Source organism: Populus euphratica, unplaced genomic scaffold, assembly GCF_000495115.2.
Source record: "Populus euphratica unplaced genomic scaffold, PopEup_1.0 scaffold1.1, whole genome shotgun sequence".
In the NCBI taxonomy this organism is placed as follows: Eukaryota; Viridiplantae; Streptophyta; class Magnoliopsida; order Malpighiales; family Salicaceae; genus Populus; species Populus euphratica.
Window position 1 is genome coordinate 2,171,832 of NW_011499845.1, and position 12,320 is coordinate 2,184,151.

General features: G+C 34.9%; 1 protein-coding gene across 7 annotated transcripts; it reads right to left on the reverse strand.

The window, feature by feature from the left end:
• Window positions 1–3,964: 3,964 nt before the first annotated feature.
• Window positions 3,965–11,496, reverse strand: LOC105110267 (SNF2 domain-containing protein CLASSY 1-like). Of its 7 annotated transcripts, XM_011005645.1 has the most exons (9): window positions 11,310–11,496; window positions 10,138–10,354; window positions 9,869–9,955; window positions 9,051–9,301; window positions 8,349–8,701; window positions 7,067–8,192; window positions 6,826–6,954; window positions 4,560–6,505; window positions 3,965–4,460 (listed from the first exon to the last, which is right to left on the reverse strand). In XM_011005645.1, the coding sequence occupies exons 3-8, from the start codon at window positions 9,915–9,917 to the stop codon at window positions 4,583–4,585; spliced, it is 3,831 nt and encodes a 1,276-aa protein (XP_011003947.1). In that variant the 5' UTR covers window positions 9,918–9,955; window positions 10,138–10,354; window positions 11,310–11,496; the 3' UTR covers window positions 3,965–4,460; window positions 4,560–4,582. The 7 variants fall into 7 exon arrangements, with proteins under 7 accessions (XP_011003947.1, XP_011003664.1, XP_011003800.1 ...); XM_011005362.1 differs by having other exon boundaries at window positions 7,067–8,701; window positions 10,138–10,340; XM_011005498.1 differs by having other exon boundaries at window positions 7,067–8,701; window positions 9,869–9,964; window positions 10,138–10,340.
• Window positions 11,497–12,320: the final 824 nt, after the last annotated feature.

Consider the following 12,320-nt stretch of genomic DNA (forward strand, 5'->3'; position numbering starts at 1 on the left):
TGTTCGACTTTGCGATTTAAATATTTTATTTGCTTTAAATTTAATATTTTTTTATTTAAAATTAATTTTTATAGCATTTTTTTATGATTTTGATGTAGTAATATTAAAAATAAAATAAAAATATTATTTTAATATATTCTAATCAAAAAAATAAAAACTGCCGCGACACGGCAAGCTATCCTCGCAAATGTGGAGAGAGCAAAGAGAGTTGGAAGATATATGATTGAAGATGCTTCTCATAGAAGGCAATCGATCTGAGATGGTTCTTCTTGTATCGAGGGACTGCCCTATGCATGCGATGCCTGGAGAGAGAGCATAATTGATTCGTGGGTCACGAGCTTTTATTCTATGGATTTGTTTCCTTGGATGCTAAACAACCTCTCGTGTAATGCTATAGTTGCAGAATCTATTCTGTGGACTCCTCGGTTTGGAACTGGGTGCTGGCAGTTGTGGAACTGGCGCAACTCCACTTGTCTTTGCACCTACCGCCACGGAATTAACCCAGTGTTTGCGATGCAATGTTCTTGCCAGGGAAGTAGAATGGAGATCATTATTTTTATTTTATTTTAGTTTATAATGCATGTTATTTCTTAAAACTAGTTTAAAACCATCTATTCGCTTGTTATATAAATGTTAAAAAATGATTTATAATCATCTTAAAAGAGATAATTCATTGTTAAAATGATATCATAGTTAAAAATATTATGACCGAGTCAATCAATAATTTATTCCTTTAAATATATTTAATAATAAAATAAATAATTATAAATAAATCATATATCAAATAAAATTAATATATATACCAACACAAAACTGAAATAAAAAATAGTTGAAAATGCAAGATAATAATTTCATCACAAATGTATATTTTTTTTGTTAACATTCAATCCATACCTTTTGGTCATTGAATTTGTTTTTTCATAATATGATCAATTTTTATTTTTATATATTATTTATGTTTTAATTATTATATTATTTTTTAATAATGATATTCATTGCTTGTCATTCAATAAAAAAATAATTTACTCTAATTTATTCTTTTTGTAATTGTTACAAATTATTAAATTGATAAAATATTACGACCTCTCTCTTGTTATATTTCTCTTTTTCTTCCTTTATGATTTGTAATTTCATATTTTCTAGTTTTCAGATGTAATGATGAAAATTAAGTTATGTGGATTGATATTTAAATATTTAAATTATGAGATGTTTAAAGGAATATATATATATATATATATATATATATATATAACATAGTCTTGTCTTCTAGATCCCTCAAACTTGATTTTGTCTCTATTGCAATAACCAAATATATTTTCATTCCTCGTGTCTTTATTTTTCCCTTAAGACAAACAACAATACTTCGATACACCACTAAATATATAGAGAGCCATGTTGGTTGTATTCGTGTTTTGTTAGAGGATGTCTGGAGAGCGGCTAGCCGTGGAATAATCCATGTGTAATTTTCGGAGCACAGTTCTCAATCCAATAAAATAAAAAAGAAACCTTGTAACTGTATCCAAACTTTTTTGCCATGTCTGGAAACTACTTTCTATTTATTTTTTAATGTTTGTTTACCATAAAAAAAAAAGAGTTGATATATAAAAAATATTTTACAGTTAAAAAAAAATTCCTTTATTTTTAAGAAAAAAGTTTCTTTTATTTTGAGTAGAATACATTTCTTGAAGTTATGAAAAAATAAAAAAAATCATGATATTTTTTAATTATATCAAATTTAATCTTTAATTTTTTGGTTGCTATATATATATATATATTATTTTGATATTTTTTTATTTTATCCCTTGAAATTTGATTTTTTTTCCAACTCCATTCCTTATTTTTATTTATTTATTTTTCTCTTATTCTCTTTTTAATTGAGAATTTATATATATATATATATATATATTATCTCTATTCTTTTAATTGCTATCTATTTTATTTAAAATAGTCTATCAAATTATTATTTTTAATTTTTTTTTCATATTTTTTTTATTCTTTAGATGCTATCTATTTTATTTAAAATAGTCTATGAAATTATTATTTTTAATTTATTTTTTTTTTATTTTTCATATTTTATTTTTTATTCTTTAGATTGTTATTTTTTCATTTAAAATAATTTTTTTTTTTAATTTCATCATTTAAATTTTTATATGTCAAACCCATTCCCCATTCTTTTGATAAACTTAAATAAAACTAAAAAATACTTTACCATTTATTTTTTATGATATTATCAAATATCAAAAAATTATTTATTTTTCATGAATTGACCTTCCATTAAAAATTGCTTTTCAAAATAAAAATACGCTGTGTCAAGTACATGCTATAAACCTTCCCACAAAGGAGAAATTTCAAGGAAAAAAGAAAAGGGAATCACCTGCAACTCTTCGGAAACCAATGCCAATTGAAAGCCGTGCAGTGTATACAGTGGCCAAAAAACATTCACTCAAGATTGTCAACATAACGAATAGACTTGGAAAAACACCAAGAAATAAATAAGATAGAGATTACAAGTAGGCTAGCCGTGGGGGCATGAATCAACAACTTCCCTATGTCAGATACAAACAAGACTGTGAATAGCAACCAAGTTGCCTCATTAACCCAATATACTAAAAAAAGAAAAAAAAAAGGATCCATGGAATTCTTAGTCAAGGAAATTAATCTGGCGTGGATTATATGTGAGAGTCGAATTGAAGTTATAAATTTTCAGGACCAAGTTGCAATTGATGCTTGTTTTATTTTTGTCAACTTGGGACATACCGTGGATGTTCGGCTGATAGATGCTTCTAACAGTTCATGGTTGAGGTCAACTTTGAGAGGCCAACAGTTTTGCAAGTTGATGGTGGTATATCCATCGAATCCAACCCATGGTTTTGCTACTTAACACCACTATAAGATACGTATCCCTCTTAAGAAGAGTCACCAATTCAACCTCCGCAAAAGACTTCTCGAAGACTGCAAAATCAAAACTGTAGTGTGGTGTCCGCTAGTGATGCACATTGTTATGCCGAGAACAACTCGGTTTCTCGTTTTAATATTGCAACTTACCTTTTCATTCGTTCCTTATCTGTCTGTATAATGTCGGGGAACCATGCGCCCGGACGAGGCTATGGTTTTTTTTTTTTTAATGAAATTCTATATATATGCAAAAGCTTACGAACATGACTGTATACCATCTCCAACTACTGAATTAGTGGTATATTAATACATGTTAGCCACTCACCTTTTTTACTCAATTAGTGTGGATAATTTCCACCAATCACCTTGCATATGCATCTCAACAATATAAAGAGTGGAAATTTGACCACGAATATAATTAAGCACAAACATGTTTACAAGTAATGGTAGCGGGAGCTTTCTCCAATCACGGTCAAGTTCCAGTCAAACTCCCGTTCTGGCCAAGAAATGGATACCCACATAATTGAAGCATCTGCCATGCCTTTGTCCGGTGACTTTGGATGAAGGAAGCTCCGTTCAAGCGATGCACTCAGCTCACAAATGAAAAAAGGCTGATGTTGAATAGGCAAGTGGGCCTCTTTTGGACCAAAAGGATTACTGTCGGCATGATGCCCATGGATTATAATCTCAAAAGGCAGGAAACCCCGATCCAGTTAATTATATGTAGCCCAAAACGTAAGGCCAGGCCCAAAAGGCAGCGAAAAGAATTGTGGATTCAACTTCCTGTTACAATTTCAGGAGAGGACTGAAATTGATTCTTAATAGTTGATACTGTGCTACTCACAAAAATAGTGGTAAAAAATAGAATAATAATAATAATAATAATAATAATAAATGAGGCTTTCCAGTAAACAGTTCTACATGATTATCCAAAGAAAGTAATCATTGGATTCATATAAAAAAAAAGGTGATGATCGAGACAACTTTATGGGTTTGCCTCAGAAGATAAAACATAAACGACAAGTATGCAAGTAGATTACTGATGCAAAACAAGCTATAAATATCATTATTGACTATAAGAAGTATCTCAATTATTAAAATAACCATGTTCCATGTAAAATATGATCCCATGAAACATCAAAACAGAGAAATTGATCAGATGATTCAGGTACTTGCATTTCAAGCTAAAATGAGTTATCATGATGTCGTCAGTGCGGGCAGGTTTCAAAGCACCAGATTCTTTAACCTAGCATGTCAAGACTTAACATGTATGTACGCATAAGGTTTTGAACAAAGTTTTCCCAATGCAATTAGGAATGTGATTTTGAATGATAATCTAACAGCATTGGAAATGAAATGACAGAAAACTAAACCAGTTCGTTAAGCTAAACAGCATTAAGATATATTATCCTGCTGACAAAGAAACCGCTTGAACAACTTGGGCATAGAGCTTATTCTGAATGGCAAAGACATGGTTCAGCAAGTTATTATATTTGCCGTCAGCTCCACTGCAGCAATTACTTGAACCTCTGGAACCACAGAGAAACATAAGCAATATTGAAGCCCTGATAATATAAAATGAAAAACAGATATAATGATTAAGCTAGAGAAAGACCAAAAAAAAAAAAACGAGGAAACTGTAACAAAACCAGGAAATTTCTTACTCTTTAAGGAAGGTAGTCTACCATCAACTTGTTGAAGCCTTCTCGTTCTTCATTATCATATGGAATGACTTCACCCGGTCCTCCTCTACTATCTCCCTTAATACATCATCCTCAATCTTTTCTGCTTGCCAACGAGAAGGGTCCTCCACAAATTCCTCACTAAATATCATGCGTGAGACCCATTCCTTCCATGCTGTCCTACGATACTTGTCCTCTTCAACTGTGCCTGTTGCCAGAAGCTGATACACATAAACCATCTTCTGTTGGCCAGGCCGAAAAGCTCGTGCAATGGCCTGCTTTGTCTTGGAAGGATTCCACTCCGAGTCCAAAAGAATTACACGTGAAGCTGCTGTCAAACTTATTCCCTCGGCACAAGCTGTAATTGATGCAAGTAGAACCCTTGAAGGCCCTCCCAATTCCTCAAACTTATCCATCACTCTTCCTCGTTCAAACAGCTCTAGTTCCCCTGTAAGAACCAGAATTTCTTTACCCTGCTGCCATCTAAAGATATTCTCAAACAATTCAATGAATAATTTAATGGGTGCAATGTTGTGGCAAAAGATCAGAACCTTCTCGTTCTTGACTACACGATACACAAGATTCAACACAAACATCACCTTGGACCCTTTCTTACAATCAAATCTTAACTTCTCAAGTTCCATCAGTTCCTCCAGATTATAAATTTTTTTAACACAGACAGAAGAATTGACCAATGAAGGATGTATTGAAGCAAGAGTTATCAAAAGCTCTACTTCCAGGGGGTATCCAGGGCATTTTTCCATTATTTTATGGAGTTTCACCAAAATCTGATGTTGAATATCTGTTGGATTCATTAATATGGTGTAAATCTGTAGACCAGGAAGGGTGTCAGAAGCTGTGCCTTCATACACGTCAATGAACCCATTAGTCATGTTTCTCAGCATATTCAAACCTTGCATTTTCTCTTCAGCCTCATCCGAATTAATTTTGCTTGCAATGTTATCTATGAAGAATTTTCTGGCACGAGATTCCAGCAAATGACGTGCTTTCTGTGCCCCTTTCTTTTTCCTCTTAAACTTCGGGTCTAATGCCTTCAGAACTTCTTTGATAAACATTGGTCTTGCTAGGGAAAGGGTGTTGAAATATTCACAAAAATTATTCTGAAACAAAGTACCTGAAAGCAATATTCTCAAATCTGTTTCCACTTTCATCAAAACCTTCCTCAACCTGGATTTTGTACTCCTGGGATTGTGTCCTTCATCAAGTATCAACATTCCAGGACTCTCTCGCAGCACTTTAGCCATATATTTTCTGTGGTTGTACTTTGAGTCTTCTCTCATCAATGTCAGAAATGAGGGATAGCCCATGACAAGCACACTTGGGTGGGCATGCCACTTTTGCATTTTCTCCAGGCAATCCAAAATATGCACAACATCCTGGCTGGGCCTTGGACCTGATCCTCGAAGCACTGCTGGAGTCTGCTTGAAGACTCTAGAAGATCTGGTGCCATTGATAAGATGAACCGGAACAGGGATTTCCCACTTGATAAATTCCTTGTACCAGGTATAGAGAGTTGTCTTTGGAGCAAGGACCAGAGGCCGTTTTCCTGGAAACAACTTCAAGTAGCTGACAAGGAATGCAATGATGAGAAATGTTTTTCCAGCTCCAGGAGTATGAGAGACAACACAACCACCTATCTTCTTAGATGTTTTTTCCATATGTGCCGGTACCAAGGATCCAGCAGTGTTCTTCCATAGAAACTCAAAAGCCTTTTTCTGGTGCATGTGTAATTTCGGTCTAAGCTCAGGGATCAAGTCCCAAACATTGTCATTCACTTCTGATACAGGCACATCTTCACCTGAAGTATGATTGCCAAAAAGACTCGAGCCCTCATCTTCATCAGTTTTAACCTCCGAATCCTCTTCATTCTGTGGCTTACTTTCTGCAGTCCAGCCTTTGTGTTCCATCTAGAGAAATTTAAACGCACATAGTATAATCAGGATTCTGTTTGAAACAATAGCATTAGATACTCCCATACAAAATGGTTGAAACTGAACAACAGAAGTTGGAACCTGCCATTAAAACCCCACCTAGGAGACTACAGTCAAAGACCAACCAAAATGCAATGAGATGAAATTTAGTATACATTACACAAGCAGTAGGATACCTAATTATAACTACTAAGTGCCTCTCCTTCATACTCACTCGTCTATCCAGAGGGCTAATAAACGAGGTACAGCAGCCACATTGAAAACATTGGCATCATGGGTTTAAAAATTTGACTTACAAATGGTGCTGAAACATATTTTATTTCAGTTTTCACAAAGCCACATATTTGGCATAATATCCCAATTTCTTCATCCAGTTTGAATTCGTGCTGGCAATTTTTCTGTGTAGTCTGAGTGGAAAGTAGAGCCTGCAAATCCTTGAGCCAATCAGAAACGGTAATGAAGAAAAAAAAAACGGTACAACTAATATGAATTAACACACCTGTACAAAAAAGAATCAAATCAAATTAACAGTTCTACCTCATTATCTTCAAGTATATATGCTGATGCGAGGCATAGTTCCATCTCTCTCCACAACATTTCAGTTTCTGAGCTTTCTCCATCATCCTTAACTGAAGATGGTTCCATTTTCTCCTTCTGATCTGAGCTATGTTTTGCTTTAAACTCTTCCCACTGGTCAATAATGCGTGGTACCTCCTTTGACTTGATTGTGGCATCAATTTTCTTCATATAAGAACTTATTAGTTTATTGTACGCGCCAGCACTTAAGGCTGTCCGCTTGTAAGTCATTGGCGCACAGGAATTATCCTGCTTTAAATGTGTGGATCGGTATCTTGCTCTTTGAACTTTCTTAGTAGAAAATTTTCCACCCCATCCATTTCCAAACATCAAATCTTCATCAAGATCATTCTTCCTGTGTGCAGCAGGAGAACTCGTTTTTCTGTAATAACTAATCGGAAATTCAATAAACGCTTGTGAATAGTGTTCAGGAGTCTTCACTGGGGAATCAAATTGTTCAAAGGTTACCAGAACATCTTCAGTATGCACAGGAACAATAGCAAGTTGATCCTGGTGTTCTCTTCTGTTAGCCCCGCCTAATTTAACCTCCCTAATTTGAGTTCCATGCTTTTTTCTGTTAGCCATGCCTGACTCAGCATCCCTGAGTCGAGTTTGGTGTACTATTTGGTCAGCCATGGTTGACTTTTGGCGTTCTCTTCTCTTAGCCATGCCTGCTCGAACCTCTCCAGGCTCAGTTTGGTGCTCTCTTCTGTTAACCAGATTTGATTTAATCTCCTTCAAACAAGTCTTGGTTCTGGAAACAGGGATACCTTCCAAGAGTTCTAGTTTAGGAGAACTAACTCCCACTTCGTTGCAAGTTTGCTCTTCTGCACAACTTGCACCAGCATGTGTCCCAAACAGGTATGCCAGTGGTAAGTGCAATTCTTCTTCTTCTTCTTCTTCTGCCTTCCATTTCAGTGGCGTGTATGGCAGGGATCTTACCCAGCCAATTTCTGTCTCTGCAGGAGCACCACAGGCTAGGAAGCGCTCAGGTTGTATATTTTGACGCTTTGACCGCCGCAAACTCATAACATCATAGCATGGTGATTGTTCGGTCCCATTGGTGTCTCTAATATGGCCTACTTCACTACAAGCATCAGTGGGAACCAATTGGACCACAAATGGGGTTGAAATACTGTCTTTCACTTTGAAAGTTACACAATTTATGTGATTATTAGATTTTAATGAACAGTGCTCATTCTCACCACCCGAAATTTGGTAGACAATTTTATTTTGGACTGACCTTACATCAAATTCAACTTGCTTCAGAACTGATGCTACAAGCAGCCATGTCAGGTCAGCTGAAAACCTCCCCAAAAAGAGTTTGCTTCTTTGTACTAAAGAACAGTCCTCACAAAATTCCCAACGGTAGAACTGAGCTTCTTGCTGATTGTTGCCTGCTTCACATGGATCATTGTCAAGTTTCTGAAGAACAGAAATTTCATTGATTCCTACTGCTACAGTTTCTTTACTAAGCCTGGCTCTCTCTGAACCAAGAGGGCCTTGGTTAACATAGAGGTTAACAAAAAATTGACATGAGCAGTGAGATACATGAGGTTTTCGCTTGATAGAACTTATCTTAGCATCAACCCACACCTACATAGGAAAAAGCATATGAAAAACAACATTAAATATGAACATCATAACTTTTGAAATTTAACTGCTGCAAAATTTAATGGGAAGCTCTTTCAAGCAGGAAAATTATCATGTATTCTGTGGGTGACAGGGATATTAGAGGAAGTAATTCAATGTTTTGTGCATTATGATGTGCATTTATTAAGCCATGAGACCTTTTTTCAATCATGGTTAAGTCTTGTGCTGTTCTAAAGAAATGCAAATGGTTGAAAACACTCGATAAGCATGATTGTGATAAATGTACACCATCTATAGTCCTCTCATATTTACAGAGCCTTCAGTAATGCAGCAACATGAAAAGGTCACTTACAGGTTCTGAATTTCCTTCCCCAGTATTCTTTGCGTGCTCAGAAGATGAAAGCACACAAACATCAATACCAGGCCTCAGAAAGCAGGTGCAATCAGATAAAGTAGCTTTCCTTGACTTCACTCGAATGTTTGAGAAAGGACCCTTCTCATCAATTCTATGATGGTTATCTACAAAATGCAGAGTCATAGCCCCATCCCTGATTTGTATAAGCTCCACGTTTTGCCAAGAGCCACAGCATAAGGCCTCAAAAGCTAAGCGAATAGAGCATCAATAGAACCATATTAAAAAGATAGTTATCACAACATGTGATGCATATACAATTGCAAAACCATATTAAAAAGATAGTTATCACAACACGTGGTGCATATACAATTGCAAAAAATATTTCGGGAATCCATAGCCATTTGAAAAATGAAAACATCCAGGTTTCAGCAACTTAAATCAGAATATTCTTAACAATCAAACGCGCAGATTTCCTCACTGCATAAATAGTAAGGACAAATGATTTTTAAGATTAAAAAAAATCTGAATTTGATGGTTCACACCATCAATTTGTCTTTTATGATTGTCCCATCTTGGCTCAAACATTATGCGGCACTGACAATTTAGCTAATCCAAAAAACACATAAATGCTTATATAACTTCCACAGGCCAACGATTTATGATAATACATGAACCTATATTTAGCATGGACTCCTTGCTCAGAATAACAAAAACTTAAGCTCCGCAGTATCGGGGCTCGCTCCTAAGTAAAGTTAAGGATAACATTAGAAATAAACAAAAAGAGAGAGTAAGGGAATTAAGGAGGTAAAACATACGGTGTGCATTAAATGAATGCTTGGACTGATGTAAACGCTTTCTCTTCATTGTTAATCAGCGAAGAAGCTAATTCTCTTCAGCAAACCCTGAGTTAGCTGAAAGAAAATGACAGCATCAACATATACTCAAGGAGATACATTAAAAAAAAAAAAACTTAAATGAGATACATTCAAACTTGAAACCAATTAATGTTCATGAACTACATGAAATTCCACCAAAGTAGCTTTTCTTTATCTAGTAATTTAGATTTGATGCAACAAGCTTTTACCAGTAAATTCCAAGTGAGTGAACAGTCCTTTGAGCCACAATGCAATAATCGAGGCTGCATAAATGAGGATTCAAACTATAGATGTGAGCCTCAACAGCTCATCCCAGGCTCCCCCGTTTTCCACTTGGCTAAACCAGTGGGGAATGACGAGTCCTACAAAATAGGTCAATAAGCATCTGCATTTTGTCTAATGGTTCTCACCTCTGCAAAACCAAGACTGGAGAGAGTTAAAAGTTTTACACTTGTCACTTTAAGAGCAAAAAACAAAACAAAACAGAAAAGAAAAGAAAAGAAACGGTAAGATTGGCAGTGCCATGGCATCATTATTGTTTTTGGTGCTAATTTTTTATCCTTCGTATTGCCATACCATCAATTATTTAATATAGCCATGACAGAGTTCAGTCCAAGTCTAGTGCTATCATTTCAAGCCAGGGTGATCAAAATAATGCCTACTTGCTTTCACCTGAGAAATTTTTACAAGGACTAGTTCGCTCGTTGGTCCAGCACAGTTTTAACTGGTTGATGCAATGGACCCTACGGTTTATAACTGTTTGGAGTGGTAAACCAAGCGAGTGTGATTAGTTTAGTTTGGTGGGAGTGGTAAACCAAGCGAGTGTGATTAGTTTGGTGGAATGAACCAGCTCCATGCAATAGTTTCTCGCTTTTACCTCAAGGATTCTTGTTCTACGAAATAGAAAATTAAAAGGGGAAAAAAAAACAGGGAAAGAAACGTGATTATTTACACTCCCATTAGTGAGTAGTGACTTTCGCTCTCTTTTCCTGGTTATAAATCCATGATACGGTAAATTAATCGGCAATTAATATATGATGTTGAGTATGAGACTTCTGTGGTAAGTAGTTAAGCAACAAAATTTACAACCCCCTTTTCTTCTTCTTCTTTTTTTTTCTCACTGGAAAAATTAAGGGGGAATCCACCTTTTTATCATTCTAGCAATCATTCCCTAGAGAGAAATGTTGCAAAAAAAGTCTCCTCTTTTCAACCCCAAAATGAAATCTAAGAAACACTCAAGCTTGAACCAGTCAAAACCCCTTGTCAGTATCAGTTTTATATCAGAAAGGAAGACAGAGCAGAGGGTTGTCTCAACAAACATGAAAGAAAAAGAGAGAGGTATGTAAAAGGAAAGGAAGTTATTATACTAAAAGTAAAATACCTTAACAGAACTTCTGTGTGTCTGATAAAAAGGCAGATTCAGGTGAGTTATGATGGAAAAGTGTTAGGCTCCGGCAAGGTTTTCATCGAGAAAGAGACACTGAGCCATGAAATGGAGTGGACTTGGAGATGTGGATGCTCGGTACTCGCTAGAACCGATAGGGGAATAGTTGGGCGAAGAATCTTATAGAAACTGTTTGTAATAATGGTTGTAGTTTTTTCAAAATGTTTTTTTAATTAAAATATATTAAATTAATATTTTGTATTTTATAAAAATTATTTTTAAAATTATTTTAAAATGTTTTAAAAATATTAATTTTAAAAAATATAATAAAACAATTTTAATTTTTTTTAAAACAATTTTAAAATATAAAACAATGATTCAGGTCACTGAGAACCTCGGGGTTTGTGTTATTGCGTTGGTAAAATCATAGGTGTCTGTTCGTGGGGAACCAGTTGGCCTGTTTGGTAGTAAATTCATGAGTGTGGTCTGTTTTGGTAGTACATGCTACATGTACAGCGGTCAAACAGTGACGTGTGAAGGAAAGGGGTGAATTACTGTAATATGAAAAGGGATCACTTTGATTTTTCCTTTTCTTTTTTTATTTTAATTCTTTTACTTTAATATTATTTTTTATATTAATAAATACTCGAATTAGTTTGTATATATTTTAATTAATTTTATAAACTTTAAAAACATGAAATTTATATTATAAAATTAACTTATAGAGAGTAAATTCAAATATTTGTTGAAGTTAAATCTTCAAGGTTTTCAATATTATATTTATTCAGAACAGGTATAGATGATTTGCTTTTTATATTTACATGTGAGCATCTTGTGATGTCCGAGGAATATTTCCTTACTTGATCATGTCTTAGAGTATCTCTTAAATTCGAGGTCTCTGCACAAGTAACGTGTCCTTGCGTAGGTCAAGAGTTCATCTGGAATTGTTGCTATCTGAGCTGATAATATTCGAAGAAACGTAATGCAGGAGAGGAGATTGGAACATGG

Bases quoted from the DNA above. Each gene is read 5' to 3' on its own strand.
- LOC105110267 (XM_011005576.1), bottom strand. From the start codon at position 9,917: ATGAAGAGAAAGCGTTTACATCAGTCCAAGCATTCATTTAATGCACAC. The intron at 6,955-7,066 runs GTAGAACTGTTA...AAGGATTTGCAG, and splicing joins ATATACTTGAAGATAATGAG to GCTCTACTTTCCACTCAGAC. The intron at 6,506-6,825 runs GTAAGTCAAATT...AAATTTCTCTAG, and splicing joins AATATGTTTCAGCACCATTT to ATGGAACACAAAGGCTGGAC.